The sequence below is a fragment of the Rhinopithecus roxellana genome, chromosome 7 (assembly GCF_007565055.1).
Source record: "Rhinopithecus roxellana isolate Shanxi Qingling chromosome 7, ASM756505v1, whole genome shotgun sequence".
In the NCBI taxonomy this organism is placed as follows: domain Eukaryota; kingdom Metazoa; phylum Chordata; class Mammalia; order Primates; family Cercopithecidae; genus Rhinopithecus; species Rhinopithecus roxellana.
The window spans coordinates 84,715,817-84,728,113 of record NC_044555.1 but is presented as its reverse complement, the minus strand read 5'-3'; the positions used below and the strand labels follow the sequence as shown (position 1 = coordinate 84,728,113).

Below are 12,297 nucleotides of genomic sequence, written 5' to 3'. Positions count from 1 at the left end.
TCCACAGAATGTATGTATCCATCTCATGTTTCTATATCTATACGTATGTATGTGATGATTCTGTTTTGTTAAAAACGTACACAGTCATAGGGAAAAAAAACTGGAAGGCTCATGACTAAAATATCAAGAGATGTTAGTTCTAGCTTCTGTAGTTCAGTGGTCTCAGTTTCCTACAAGGAAGGTGTGCTTTGGGGTTTTTTTTAATTTTTATTTATTTATTTATTTCTAATTAAATATAGATATGAGGTCTCACCATGCTGCCCAGGCTGGTCTCGAACTCCTGGGCTCAAGCAGTCTTCCCACCTCGGCCTCCCAAAGTGCTGGGATTACAGGTGTGAGCCACCGTGCCTGGCCTCGGGTATGTTTTTGGTTTTTGTTTTGTTTTGTTTTTGTTTTTGTTTTTTTGAGACGGAGTCTCACTTTGTCACCCAGGCTGGAGTGCAGTGGCACCATCTCGGCTCACTGCAAGCTCCGCCTCCTGGGTTCACGCCATTCTCCTGCCTCAGCCTCCGAGTAGCTGGGACTACAGGCACGCACCACCATGCCTGGCTAATTTTTTGTATTTTTAGTAGAGATGGGGTTTCACCGTGTTAGCTAGGATGGTCTCGGTCTCCTGACCTCATGATCCGCCCGCCTCGGCCTCCCAAAGTGCTGGGATTACAGGCGTGAGCCACCGCGCCCAGCTGTTTTTTTTGTTTTGTTTTTTTTTTTTGTTTTGAGATGGAGTTTGGCTCTTGTTGCCCAGGCTGGGATGCAATGGCATGATCTCAGCTAACCGCAACCTCCGTCTCCCGGGTTCAAGGGATTCTCCTGCCTCGACCTCCCAAGTAGCTGGGATTAGAGGCATGTGCCACCACACCCAGCTAATTTTGTATTTTTAGTGGAGATGGGGTTTCTCCATGTTGGTCAGGCTGGTCTGGAACTCCCAACCTCAGGTGATCTGCCCGCCTCGCCCTCCCAAAATGCTGGAATTACAGGTGTGAGCCACCACACCCAGCCGGGTATTTTTTTTAGAATAATTTTTTACTTATCCAAAAGCAAGGCTGGGCATGGTGGTTCATGCCTGTAATCCCAGCACTTTGGGAGGCTGAGGCAGGCAGATCACTTGAGCCCAGGAGCTCAAGACCAGCCTAGGCAACATGGCAAAACTCTGTCTTCACAAAACATACAAAAATTAGCCAGGTGTGGTGGCACACGCCTGTGGTCCTAGCTACTTGGGAGGCTGAAGCGGAAGGATCTCTTGAGCCCAGGAGGCAGAGGTTGCAGGGAGCCAAGATCGCGCACTCCAGCCTCGGGAACAGAGCAAGACTCTGTCTCAAAAAAAATAAAAAAACATGACCGGGTGCGGCGGCTCACACCTTTATTCCCAGCAGTTTGGGAGGCCGATGTGGGCGGATCACAACAAGGTCAGGAGTTTCAGACCAGCCTGGCCAATGTGGTGACACCCCGTCTCTACTAAAAATACAGAAATTAGCTGGGTGTGATGGCGGGCGCCTGTAATCCCAGCTACTCAGGAGGCTGAGGTAGGAGAATTGCTTGAACCCAGGAGGCGGAGGTTGCAGTGAGCTGAGATTGCGCCACTGCACTCCAGCCTGGGTGACAGAGTGAGACTCCGTCTCGAAAAAAATATATATATTTCACCGTGTAAGGTGCTTCCTGGCCACTGTGTTGTAATGGTGCTTAAGTACTCTGCACATTTCCGTTTACTCCTTTAAGAGCTGAATACTGCACCTGTGCTGCTCTCGGTGCTGCAGACACAGCGCTGGCCAAGCACAGAAGGCCTTCATTGTCAAGTAGGGAAGACAGGGGCAGATCCTCCCTCGGGGTGGATGCTGTAGAGTTCCTAAGAACCACATGTGTGTGTTTCCCACCCAGTGCGCCCTATCCACTCCTCCACATCCAGCCCTGCCATCTCCATCCACGAGGTGGGCCATACTGGAGTCACCAAAACTGAGAGGAGTGGCATTAACAGACTGAGGAGTGAAATGAAACAGGTAAGAACACCTTGGTGGCAGCGAGGGGCGAGTGGTGGTCTCCCTACCTGGGCTCACCCCGGAAAGTGACAGAAACCTAGGGCATGAGGCTGTAGTCCACTGTCTAGAGTGGGAGGTCCCTTCTGTCTGGGATCTGAACACACCCCTGTCCCCAGATAGATATCCCAGAGCCGCTCATGTGCACCCTCACCCACTCATCCTTAACGTGATGTTCTCATGAATGTTCCAGAAAATACCCTCGTCCATGTTTGCCTCTGTTCCTGAGAACCACTCTTTGGAGTGGGCCACAGCCATTGAAAAAGTAGAGTCATGCAAAAAGTCACCAAATCATCTATGTCCTTCAAATGCAATAGCAAGAGGGCTCCGGAAATAGACCAGATTGCCCATGATACTTGGATTCTCCACCAGCCACAGGGGTCTCTTTTCTTAGTTGACCTTTAATTCCTGGTAAAAAAAAAAAAAAAAAAAAAAAAATACTTTTGAACTGACCGCACAGGGCCGCAGCTCAACATTGCCGTCTTAACGTGCCAGGTGCTGTGCTAGGCCTTGCCCGGGATCCATGCTGGGAAAGAGTTTTCCTCTGACCATGAGAAATGCACTCGAATTTTCTACTCTATTTTAAATGCTGGTCGTGACCCACTAAATCGAGTCCATGATGCACTCATGGGTCACCGCCTACGGTTCGATCAACATGGCCCTGGATTAAGAGAGGGCGATAGAAGCAGCACGTGTTCTTGACTCAAAGCTGGTTTTGATTTCCTGATGTATTTTTGCTTTCAGATGACTAGGCGGTTTAGTGCTGATGAACAGGTGACACCCCTTTGCCTTGTTCGTCCTTTACTTCCTGTTCTTTCTGGCTTGAATGTGGAAAGCAAGGCTGTGACTCCGCAGCTCATGGATGTGTGGAGGGCGGCTCTACCCGGCAAATGGGCTGGGGCAGAGGCAGAGAGCAGGACTCAGGGCCAGAGAGACGACCTTGCCCCATGCCTTTACAAATAATCTGTTTCTCAAATTCTTGGACTTTGTAGGGTACTTTGTGAAAGAGATCATCCAGGCTCTGCCTCAGTGGGAGTTTCTATTCAAAAAGAGGGAACTAAATAGGGGGAAATGCAGTCATTGGTTGTATCAGTACAAAGAATGCTGCTATTCCTCTCCTCAGATCGCCTGGGGGTACTTAACCCTGAAAGGAAAAACATGTAAGGATGCTCTTCTTTTATATCACCCTGGTGACATATGTTCTCCTCCCCACTCTGGACAACTGGAGTCGCATTTCTAATATTTTGATGTGTATTACCACAAGATCCTAGAGGAGATGTCTTAATGACATGTAAAGGCCGATTCCACATGTTGTCCAGAGGTAAAACATGCTTTCTCTCTCCTAATTTATGCTGTTTCCAAGTAAGGAACCGGCTTTCCAAAGATGTTCCCTTGCCAGCCACTCGGTGGCACCGTCCCTCTGTCCCCACATCCCGATGGCCTGACCGTGGGCGAATCTGAATGGTTCCTTCTGCCTCCATTTCATGCTGTTCTTGCGTGTTACGGAGACGAAGTGATCACCTGTGTTCTTTGCTGGGCTTAGAGTCACCTAGCTAGTACAAACTTGTGTTTGACCACTTATGTCAAGGAACATAGTCTTTGTTCAAAAAATGTGTAATAGGTGTTATGGAATTTTCAATTTCTAGTCTCTTTTGCAAGAATACTGTGTAGATAGCACACTGTACCTTTGCAAATTAAGGGTACATTCTAGATTTTTAGACGAGGAAATACTTATTTGGCCAAAGGTATCAGCCTGATCATATTCGTTCATTTAATGAATATCTACTGAATGTCTGTTAGGTGCAGCATGTTAGTGTCAGCGTAGGTATTTGGTTCATCTGTAGATTTTCACAATTCTTAAAATATGAGCATTTCATGGCTATGAGTTTGGAAAATAAATTGTGTCCTAACTTGATGATGCACCCTCCACATACGACGGGAACATTTAATATTTACGTTCAATGGCAACTGTTCATGTTTTTAAAAAGAGCAGTTAGCAAGTTTCATGTGGAGTCGAAGCCCAGAGTGGCGCTTGCAGGTGCCCCTGCACCTGAGCTGGCCTATGTATGTTGCTGTTGGACCTTCTCTGGGCCCGTATTCTCTGCTGCTGCTTTCTGTGGGTGTTTCGGATGCTGCTCCATGACCCTCCTCTCTGCTGTGTCTCTTGGTGTCATTGCTGTCAACTGAGTGGATTCTTTTTGTTTTGTAGTTCTTTTCTGTGGGCCAGGCCACGTCCGGCAGTGTGCATTCCTCCAAGTCTGCGGTAACAGTGCCTCGGGATCGTTGTGTCCGTCCCTGCTCCTCCTCGCGTCCTTCCTTGTGGCTCCCACCTCATGCCTAACTTCTGAGGATTCGAGCAGGGCTGAAGTGTTTTCAGCGGGATGCTCACAGGCTCCTCCAACTGGAATTCTGAGGAGGGTAGAAAGGTGGCCCCAAAGTGCTTGCACTGAGCTTTGTTCTCTGCCTGCGCTCCTCGGCACAGTGTGGGTGAGGAGTGTCCTTCTCACCAATTCCCAGAGCTTCTGGAAACTTCGGGGCATTAGTTCCATGCCTCTTTATGGAGCCAGGATGGTGAACCCTTGCCCGCACGTGCCGACTAGCACTCTGCACCTGCCATGCCCCAGATCCCGTGTAGGGCTCGGATTGTGCTCACCGCAGAGCAGAGGCTGAGTCTTCTTCCTGCAACTGGAGGGCCCAGATCAGCTGAGTCATTGAGGAGTGCAGCTGTAATTACTTTTATTTGTGTCTAATTGTTGCCTTAAGTGGCAGTAATGAGCCCAATGGAATAACCCAGCCGAACTGCCTTTTCAAAATATCTGTTGAAATCCAAGTGCTGCAGAAAGGAGAGCTCCGCCTCCTGCCCTGCTAGCACACTTCAGGATTTCACTTTAACCCTTTACATCTGACTGTGCGCATCGAGAAATCAAAGTGGCAGATAGTCCCAGGCAGAGAGATGTGTGAGCGTGAAGGTTATCCCTTCTCGACCAGGAGGTCTCGCAGCTAGAAGCCCCGCAGGGCAAGACAGAAGGCTGGGAGCTTTGCTGCAGGGAGGGGATGGACCCCCACCCAGAGCCCCCCCCCGCCCCCGGCCGCGGGGATCCTCTCAGACAGTGCTCCCCTCTGGAGCCTGAATCAGTCCAGCCAATGTTGAGGTGAGAAGGAGATGGCGCCGTCTTCCCTCACTTCAGCAAAGTCAGCTCCAGTTCAGAGGCAGCCATTGCCCCAAATTAAGATAAAGCCCAGTGCTAAGAACAGGGAAAACAGGAAGTGGGACTGCAAAGGATGGGTGGATGGACCCTGATCTGCGAGGTCCCCACCATTAATTGTGGGCTTCACTGTTTGTCTTCCCTCGTGTCATGTGTTACCTTCTCTGTGGTTCCTGTCCTGTGGAAAGGTGACTGTCACTTCTCTGTGGCACTGCAGCAATGAAGTAGGCACTATGGAGTTTGTCTCCCTGGGCCACGGGTGCCTGCTCCAAGGGCCCATTGTCATGCTCAAACCTCTCCCACTGCAGTGGCACAGGCGCCACATGCGGGTGACAGCTGCCCCTTATGGACACTTTGCACACGCCAGATATGCCTCAGGGGCTTCTGTGTCTCCAAGTGGCGAAGGCTTCCGGGCCGCTCTCTAAAGGACGCCCGACTGTGTCCCCACTGTGCCGATGAGACTGAGGCCCAGAGCCAGTGTTCACGGCAGGGCCAGACGGCCTTGGGTGTGTCCTTGGCATTGCTGGCATTGAGTGGGGATTAGCGCTCCGGCAGTCTGACCCCCGAGCCCGTGCCTTCCCTGCTCAGCCGCCTCCCTACAGGTTCTAGCTTTGGGGGCAGGACTGCCTCTTTGGGGGGCTGGGCAGAGTGCAACATGGAATGGAGTGATCGACCCAAAGCGTGCGAGTTATCTCCCATCAGGAAACAAGCAAGGTGGACTGGAGGAACCGTGTTCCTCTCTGGCGAGTGGTGGTCTGGCATTTGTGCCTAGGTCGCAGGGCCACCCTTCATGATGGCGCACTCTCCCAGGGGCACCTGCTGTGTGGCTTCTGAGGCCCCAAGCTGTCTGTCTTGCAGAGGTCCAGCACCCCATCCTCGCCCACTGGCACGTCATCCTCAGACTCCGGAGGACATCACATCGGCTGGGGGGAGCGGCAGGGCCAGTGGCTGCGCAGGAGAAGGCTGGACGGGGCCATCAACAGGGTCCCCGTGGGATTCTACCAGAAGGTGTGGAAGATCCTCCAGAAGGTGAGCTCCTGGGGAAGTGAACCGTTCCCGTACCGCCCTGGCAAGGCATAGTGGCACCTCCAGGCAAGCACACACACAGCCCTGAGGATGGCTTCTCTATCTCAGTGCTGTTGGCACCTGGGGCCGAGGCATTCAATACTAGGGGGCCTGTGCATGGTAGGATGTTTACAGCGTCCCTGGCCTCTCCCCCACCCCCATGTGACAACTAAAAGTGTCTCCAGGCATTATCAAATGTCCCGTGGGAGGCAGCTCACCCTGGTTGCGAACCACAGCAAGTAAGACAAGGTGGCAGTCTAGGTTGTGGTTGTGTGGGACCAACTTGGACGTATTTTAGGAACACAGAAGAATAGGGAAAGGCTGGGAGGCTTCAGATGAAAACCCCGTAACACAGAGCAGCCCCCACAGGCCTGGAATGACAGTTCAGGAGGGGCCTGGAGTAGGCCAGCCCTCCAGCCTCCTGCACGTCCAGGCAGTAGTGTCCCTGCTGTTCAGCCATGTGACTGAGCCCCACCCTCCCAGGGTACCTGCTATGTTCAGTCCCAAAGTGTACAGAGGTGGAGAGCTTCCAGTTTGGCCCCAGGTCCTGTGTGCCCTGAAGGCACAATCTCTCTCACACCCTGAGGCCCCCACTCCCCTCAGCCAGCCAGCTGTTGCGCTTCCCATCTGCCTGGGGCCATTCACATCTCCCCAGCGGTTGTCCTTGGGAACTGTGGTGCCTGTACCTGAGCGTAGGAGCACCTCCCTGAGCACCTGTTTTCGAGGGGGCAGCATTTTTTGTACCCACACATTGTCTCCTTTCTGCATCGGTCCCAGAGTTTGTGCAGCTCCCTGGGCTGCACCAGGCCCTCCCTGTCTTTTCCCTTGAATGGAGGGACAGTATGCCTCGCTGAAAAGCTGTGCAAACCAGGACTTTTTCCCCCCAGAACTATGTTTTAGTTCATTTCGCAGTGGGAGAGGAGAAAACATTATCCCAGTGACAGCATACAACAGCCCCCTTCCCAAAGCCATGGCACTGCTTGCTCCAGGTTCTTTCTGTAACAAGGGCCCCTGTGCTTCATGGGGCCCAAGGTATTCCTCACGGCCACCGCAGAGGACTCTGAGCAACTGGACTCCCGGGACCCAGGCAGGAGCCTCCAGGGGCTCATGGTGCTTATTTCATTTCCCACCTCTCTCAAGCGGGTGGGAGTGTCCATTGCTGTTCTGCCCTCAGTGCACCAGGGCCGCTGCTGACCGGGGCACTGGGATTTAGAAGGTGGCCAGTTAGACTAGAACAAGCTGTTCCTAGAAAATTTCCCCGCTCTTCCTGGGGCATCACATGCTTCCGCTTGGACTTACTGGCCCAATACCAAGACACTTCTATTATGAAAAAGCATTTTGTGTTGAGCTGGCACTCGGTATTTATATACATGAGTGTGCATGTGCTGGAGGCTTTTGTGATTGGTGCTTATTATAGAAATCTCAAAAATAGACGCCTGCAAAGGCACAGAAGCATCCCTTCCCCAGCAGGAGCCATGAAAATCCCCCTTTATTATGGCACCAAAGGGGACTTGCAGCCGCCAGGGCCCGGTTGCCAACTACACTGTGGAGCCTCCCGGGAGGACTCGGCAGCCCCCTAGGGCATTGTTCGGGGGAGAGCTGAAAGATGCCTGCTGGGTTCCCTAGAATTGTTCCATCGAAAACACAGCCTGTGGGCAGCGAGAACAAGCTCTCTAAAAATAACTGACAGTCTGGCGTGTCCCAGCCCTCATATGGGTTTCCAGGGCCGAGGGGGCTGTGTGTGCACATGCATGTGCTTATCCCATTCTGGAATCTGACTGAAACGCTGTGTTCTGCCTCCAGTGCCACGGTCTCTCCATCGATGGTTACGTCCTCCCATCCTCGACGACCCGAGAGGTACGATGAGAAAAACGCAGACGCGGCCCCCTCTGTGGGTTCACAGTAAGGGCTTCATTGCATGGACTCTGACCCCTTTTTGCTCCTTTTGGGCTCATTCTAACTGACAGGCCAGTTGTAGCTCTGAGCTGTCTAACCACTTCACCCTTACACTTGGCAAAATGTCTTTCCTGCATTTATAGGCATCAGCCTTTTTCTTCACCTGAGACTTAGCATTTCTGGGCTAGCAAGCTCTTTTCATTTGCCAGACACCCCTTAGAACCCTGTTGAAAGGAGCCTATCTATCTCCATGCCACCCTGGCCTGCACCACAGGCAGCCTTCTCGGCCCAACTAAAAACAGTCATCGTCCCTAGGTGATTTGTCATTCTTTTTAACATGGATTTTTTTAGTCTTACCCCACCCAAAGCACCATGCTTTATGCTGGAAGGAATAATGAAGAGGAAAGAGAAACCAGAAATGGTCCCTGCTCCCTGGAAGCTGTAGTCGATGGTGGGGGAAGGGTAGATAAATCAGGCCAGGACAGGCTGACTGGCTCCTGGAGGCACACTCCAGCCTCCTGCGCCGAGGGCCACTGCCGGCAGGATCCAGAGAGTGGCCAGAAAAGGGGCAGCAGTGGCGCTGAGCCCCAAGCCCAGGCACTGCTACGGTCACCCTTGGTTACTTGGTGAGAGGGCTGCATCTGCCCTCTCACTGGTGGTTGCCTGCCTGTCCCTTTGGTAGATGACCCCCCATGAGATCAAGTTTGCTGTCCATGTTGAATCGGTGCTGAACCGCGTGCCACAGCCTGAGTACCGGCAGCTGCTGGTGGAAGCCATCATGGTGCTGACGCTGCTCTCAGACACGGAGATGACCAGCATTGGGGGCATCATCCACGTGGACCAGATTGTGCAGATGGCCAGTCAGCTGTTCTTGCAGGACCAGGTGGGGGTGCTGGGGAGCCGGGTTGGCTGGCATTTATCTCTGTTGAGGCTGGAGATTCTGTGTCCAATAGGAAAGAATACACTCGAACCAAGAAAATGTCATCACAGATGGGGAAAAAATGTCAACCACTTGCTTAGAAAATGGTACAGTGGCCACTTGGGAAATCTCAAGACCTTTGGGGATGGATAGGCCTGTCTCAGTGCAAGTTTTCGTCCAAACACCACTTGCAACACATGTGACCCTGGGTGAACCCCTTTATCCTTTACGCAAAGTCAAGTTCAACAGAGTGGTCGTCATCATAGTCAGGAGCCGCAGACTAGGGTGCGTGATGACAGAGTGCAGTGTCCAGAGAGGTAGAGCATTCCCCCGGCAGCGCTGGCTTCGTGCCCTCAGGAGGCCCAGGCCTCTAGAGCAACTCTCACCCTGCCCATGTTGACCCGCCGCCAACACGCAGAAGCGTGATGGGGAGCAGGGACTCCGCTCATTGTCCCCTCTGCCCTTTCCTACTGCAGGTGTCGATTGGAGCCATAGACACCCTGGAGAAAGACCAAGCCACGGGAATCTGCCACTTCTTTTACGACAGCGCTCCGAGTGGGGCTTACGGGACAATGACCTACCTAACAAGAGCAGTGGCTTCTCATTTGCAGGAATTGTTGCCCAATTCGGGCTGCCAGATGCAATAGGCTCTCACCTGGAAACATGATCGTGCTCTAAACCTGTCACGGGCCCCCTAGCCTTATTGGGAAGCTTCTGTCTCCCAAGATCCCCTGTGCTATCAGGAAAGCATGTCCCATCAGAAACACGCTCAGGGGGCGATGGCAGCACTCACCCTGAAACTGATGTCTGTTGAAGCCACAGAGATAGAGCTGAGGATTCCTGTGCTCCCCGCCAAGGATCGCCCCGGGATCATTTTCTAGGTTCATTTCTCTGGAACATTTGTCGTAGCATCTGGTCTCACGGACTCTGAGGAGGAATTGGAAATTGGTCTCTTTTGAGTGCAGAGGGAACCGAGGCACCAGCTTAAATTGGCTCTTGCAGAGAGTTACAGAAATAGTTTCGATGAGCTAGTGACACATCCTAAAGATGCAAAGATCCTCCCGGCGGCAGTAGCCTTGACAAGGGCCACCTCTTCACAGGATGCAGTCTGTCTGCACCAAACTGTTCACCAAATAGAACGCTTGTGTCTCTCTCTGGAATTGGGGTTTCCTTGTGCCTCACTTGCTTTCATAGGCTTCCATCATTTTATTGGCACGGCTGCCTTCATGTAACATAATTCTCTATCCCCAAGGTTTAGAAAATTCCGCTTCGTTCACCTTGGCTCATGGGCTTCTAGGGTTTTTATCCTGGCTGTCCATGAACTAGGGTTTTCTCCTGCCTTAGGAAAAATCCTGCATCTTCTAGAATCTAGGGGGAAAAAAAAAGGTGGCAAGGCTCCTCTTATAGCCAGGCAAGCAGTTGTTTTAGGGCTAGGCCTGTGGTCCCCGCTTGTGTGGGGTGAACGCCTGGCAGTGGATACTTTCCTCCTGTGCTCTGGGCGAAGTGTCAAAGGGTGAGCACAAGTCAGCAGTGCCATGGAAATGAACAGGCATGTCTCTGCAGAAACAGTGCTTCCCTCTGAAAAATAGAGCCAGGCGAGGAACCTGCACCCTCTTGGTAGAGGCACTTTGGTCTTCTGTCTCTCAGGTGGGTGCAGTCAGGGGCATCGATTGGAGAGGAGCAAGGTCGAGTCAGGTGTCAGGGTCTGGCAAATCTTTCGCCAATGTCTTAGCAATGGAGTTTCTCTGGGCATTATCTTACCTTGGGGGAAGGAAACAAACCAAGGGGAAAACAGTTTCTGTAAATAATAAACCCTGAAAGACAAATGCTCACCTAGTGGCCAGGAGGTGCTCTCTGTCTGTTGAGAGCAATGGGCTAGATTGTGGTGGACTTTGCCTCTGAAACGGAGGTGAGGCTATGGGATCATTTCCTCGTACATCTGTATGGAGATGCAGAGATCACGATGCCCTGGCTGCTTTGAGTGGGCATCATGATGCCCAGTGCCCCTCAGAGCCAAGATGCAGTACTGATGTTTATTCCTGAAGCAGAGGAGGGGCAGGTGGCCTCAGCTTCCTGGCAGTCTTCTTCGGGCTGAACCAAACCCTTTGCAGTCTAGAAGACTCTCAGCACTCCAATCTTTGTGTGCAGGCTCTGTCCACATGTCCCCCAAGGTAAGACAATTCCCGTGCCCTTGTTTCCATTTCTTCCAAACCATAATGCTCTCCCTGCAGAGGTGCAGAATAGTTAGGTAAAGGAAAATCCCCCGGAGTCTCTCCATATCTGCTCCAGTGGGCTTATGCATTTCTTGCATTTGGGGGGCAGATCCCAGAGACGGGGCGGCACATGAGCAGACATGGTGCCAGGCCCCTGACCCCTTGGGCCACCCTGTTCCCTCCCCAGCCCACAACAGCCGCTGACCAGAGCAGCTCTTCCCTCGCAAGCCGGTTTGCTCCCTTTGCCCCTGAGGCTCCACAGGCTGCAGCCTCCGAGGTCTGGGGGTCGCATTTTCCTAGCCTTTGCACGTGTGTGTCTTTAAGACATGCCTGACAGAAACAAGTCTTGGAGATGACACGTAATTCACCAGCCCCGTGGATCATTTCAAACAGATAATGTGGGAAAGGTGTAAGAAGGTATAAATCATGAAAGTTGTTCTTGGAAGCAGCTCAGGAAGAGTTAGAACCCTCCAGAATGAGCCAGGTGCTAATTTAGAACAGTCACCTGCCTGCCAATGATGATGACGTGCTCAGCCACCGAGCCGCGGGCCGGGAGCGGAGCCATAATAAGCGATTCCACCAAGCCTTCCAGCCACTCCTTTGAAACCTCTTTAAAATGAAATCCTGAAATAGGACCGCATTTCCACAGGCATCAAGCTGTCAGCTTCAAAGGAGAACAGGCTTCTAAGGGCTGGCCCCTTCAGCAGGCAGCTGAGGGCCCCCTCCCCGAGGAGTGGCGATGTTTGAGGGCAGAGGGCCTGTCCTGACAGCACCTGCGTGGGGGTGGCGGGAGGGGACTGTTTCTAGGCCAGGCAAGAGGAGCCTGGCAGCCCCTGGAGCCTCAAACCTGGGGCGGGCCAGGAACTTCTGCCTTGCCCCTCAGAGCCAAGAAGTCAATTTGAACCTTTGCTGGGGCTCAGGATTAGCATGTTCTGTCTTGGAGGGCAAGCCAGTGGGGCCAGAAATAA

General features: G+C 52.4%; 1 protein-coding gene across 5 annotated transcripts in view; it reads left to right on the top strand.

Moving 5' to 3' along the window:
• The window catches only part of PHKA2 (phosphorylase kinase regulatory subunit alpha 2), a 95,635-nt gene extending 84,693 nt beyond the window's left edge, over positions 1-10,942 (top strand). The window contains exons 26-32 of one of the 5 annotated variants that reach the window (XM_030933791.1): positions 1,876-1,994; positions 2,775-2,804; positions 4,240-4,293; positions 6,095-6,265; positions 8,105-8,158; positions 8,880-9,080; positions 9,593-10,942. In XM_030933791.1, the coding sequence (XP_030789651.1) occupies positions 1,876-1,994; positions 2,775-2,804; positions 4,240-4,293; positions 6,095-6,265; positions 8,105-8,158; positions 8,880-9,080; positions 9,593-9,763 (800 nt within the window). In that variant the 3' untranslated portion in view covers positions 9,764-10,942. Of the gene's footprint in view, positions 1-1,875; positions 1,995-2,774; positions 2,805-4,239; positions 4,449-6,094; positions 6,266-8,104; positions 8,159-8,879; positions 9,081-9,592 lie in introns of those variants that run through there. The other 4 variants (XM_010363806.2, XM_030933790.1, XM_010363808.2 and 1 more) reach the window with 4 other exon arrangements.
• Positions 10,943-12,297: the final 1,355 nt, after the last annotated feature.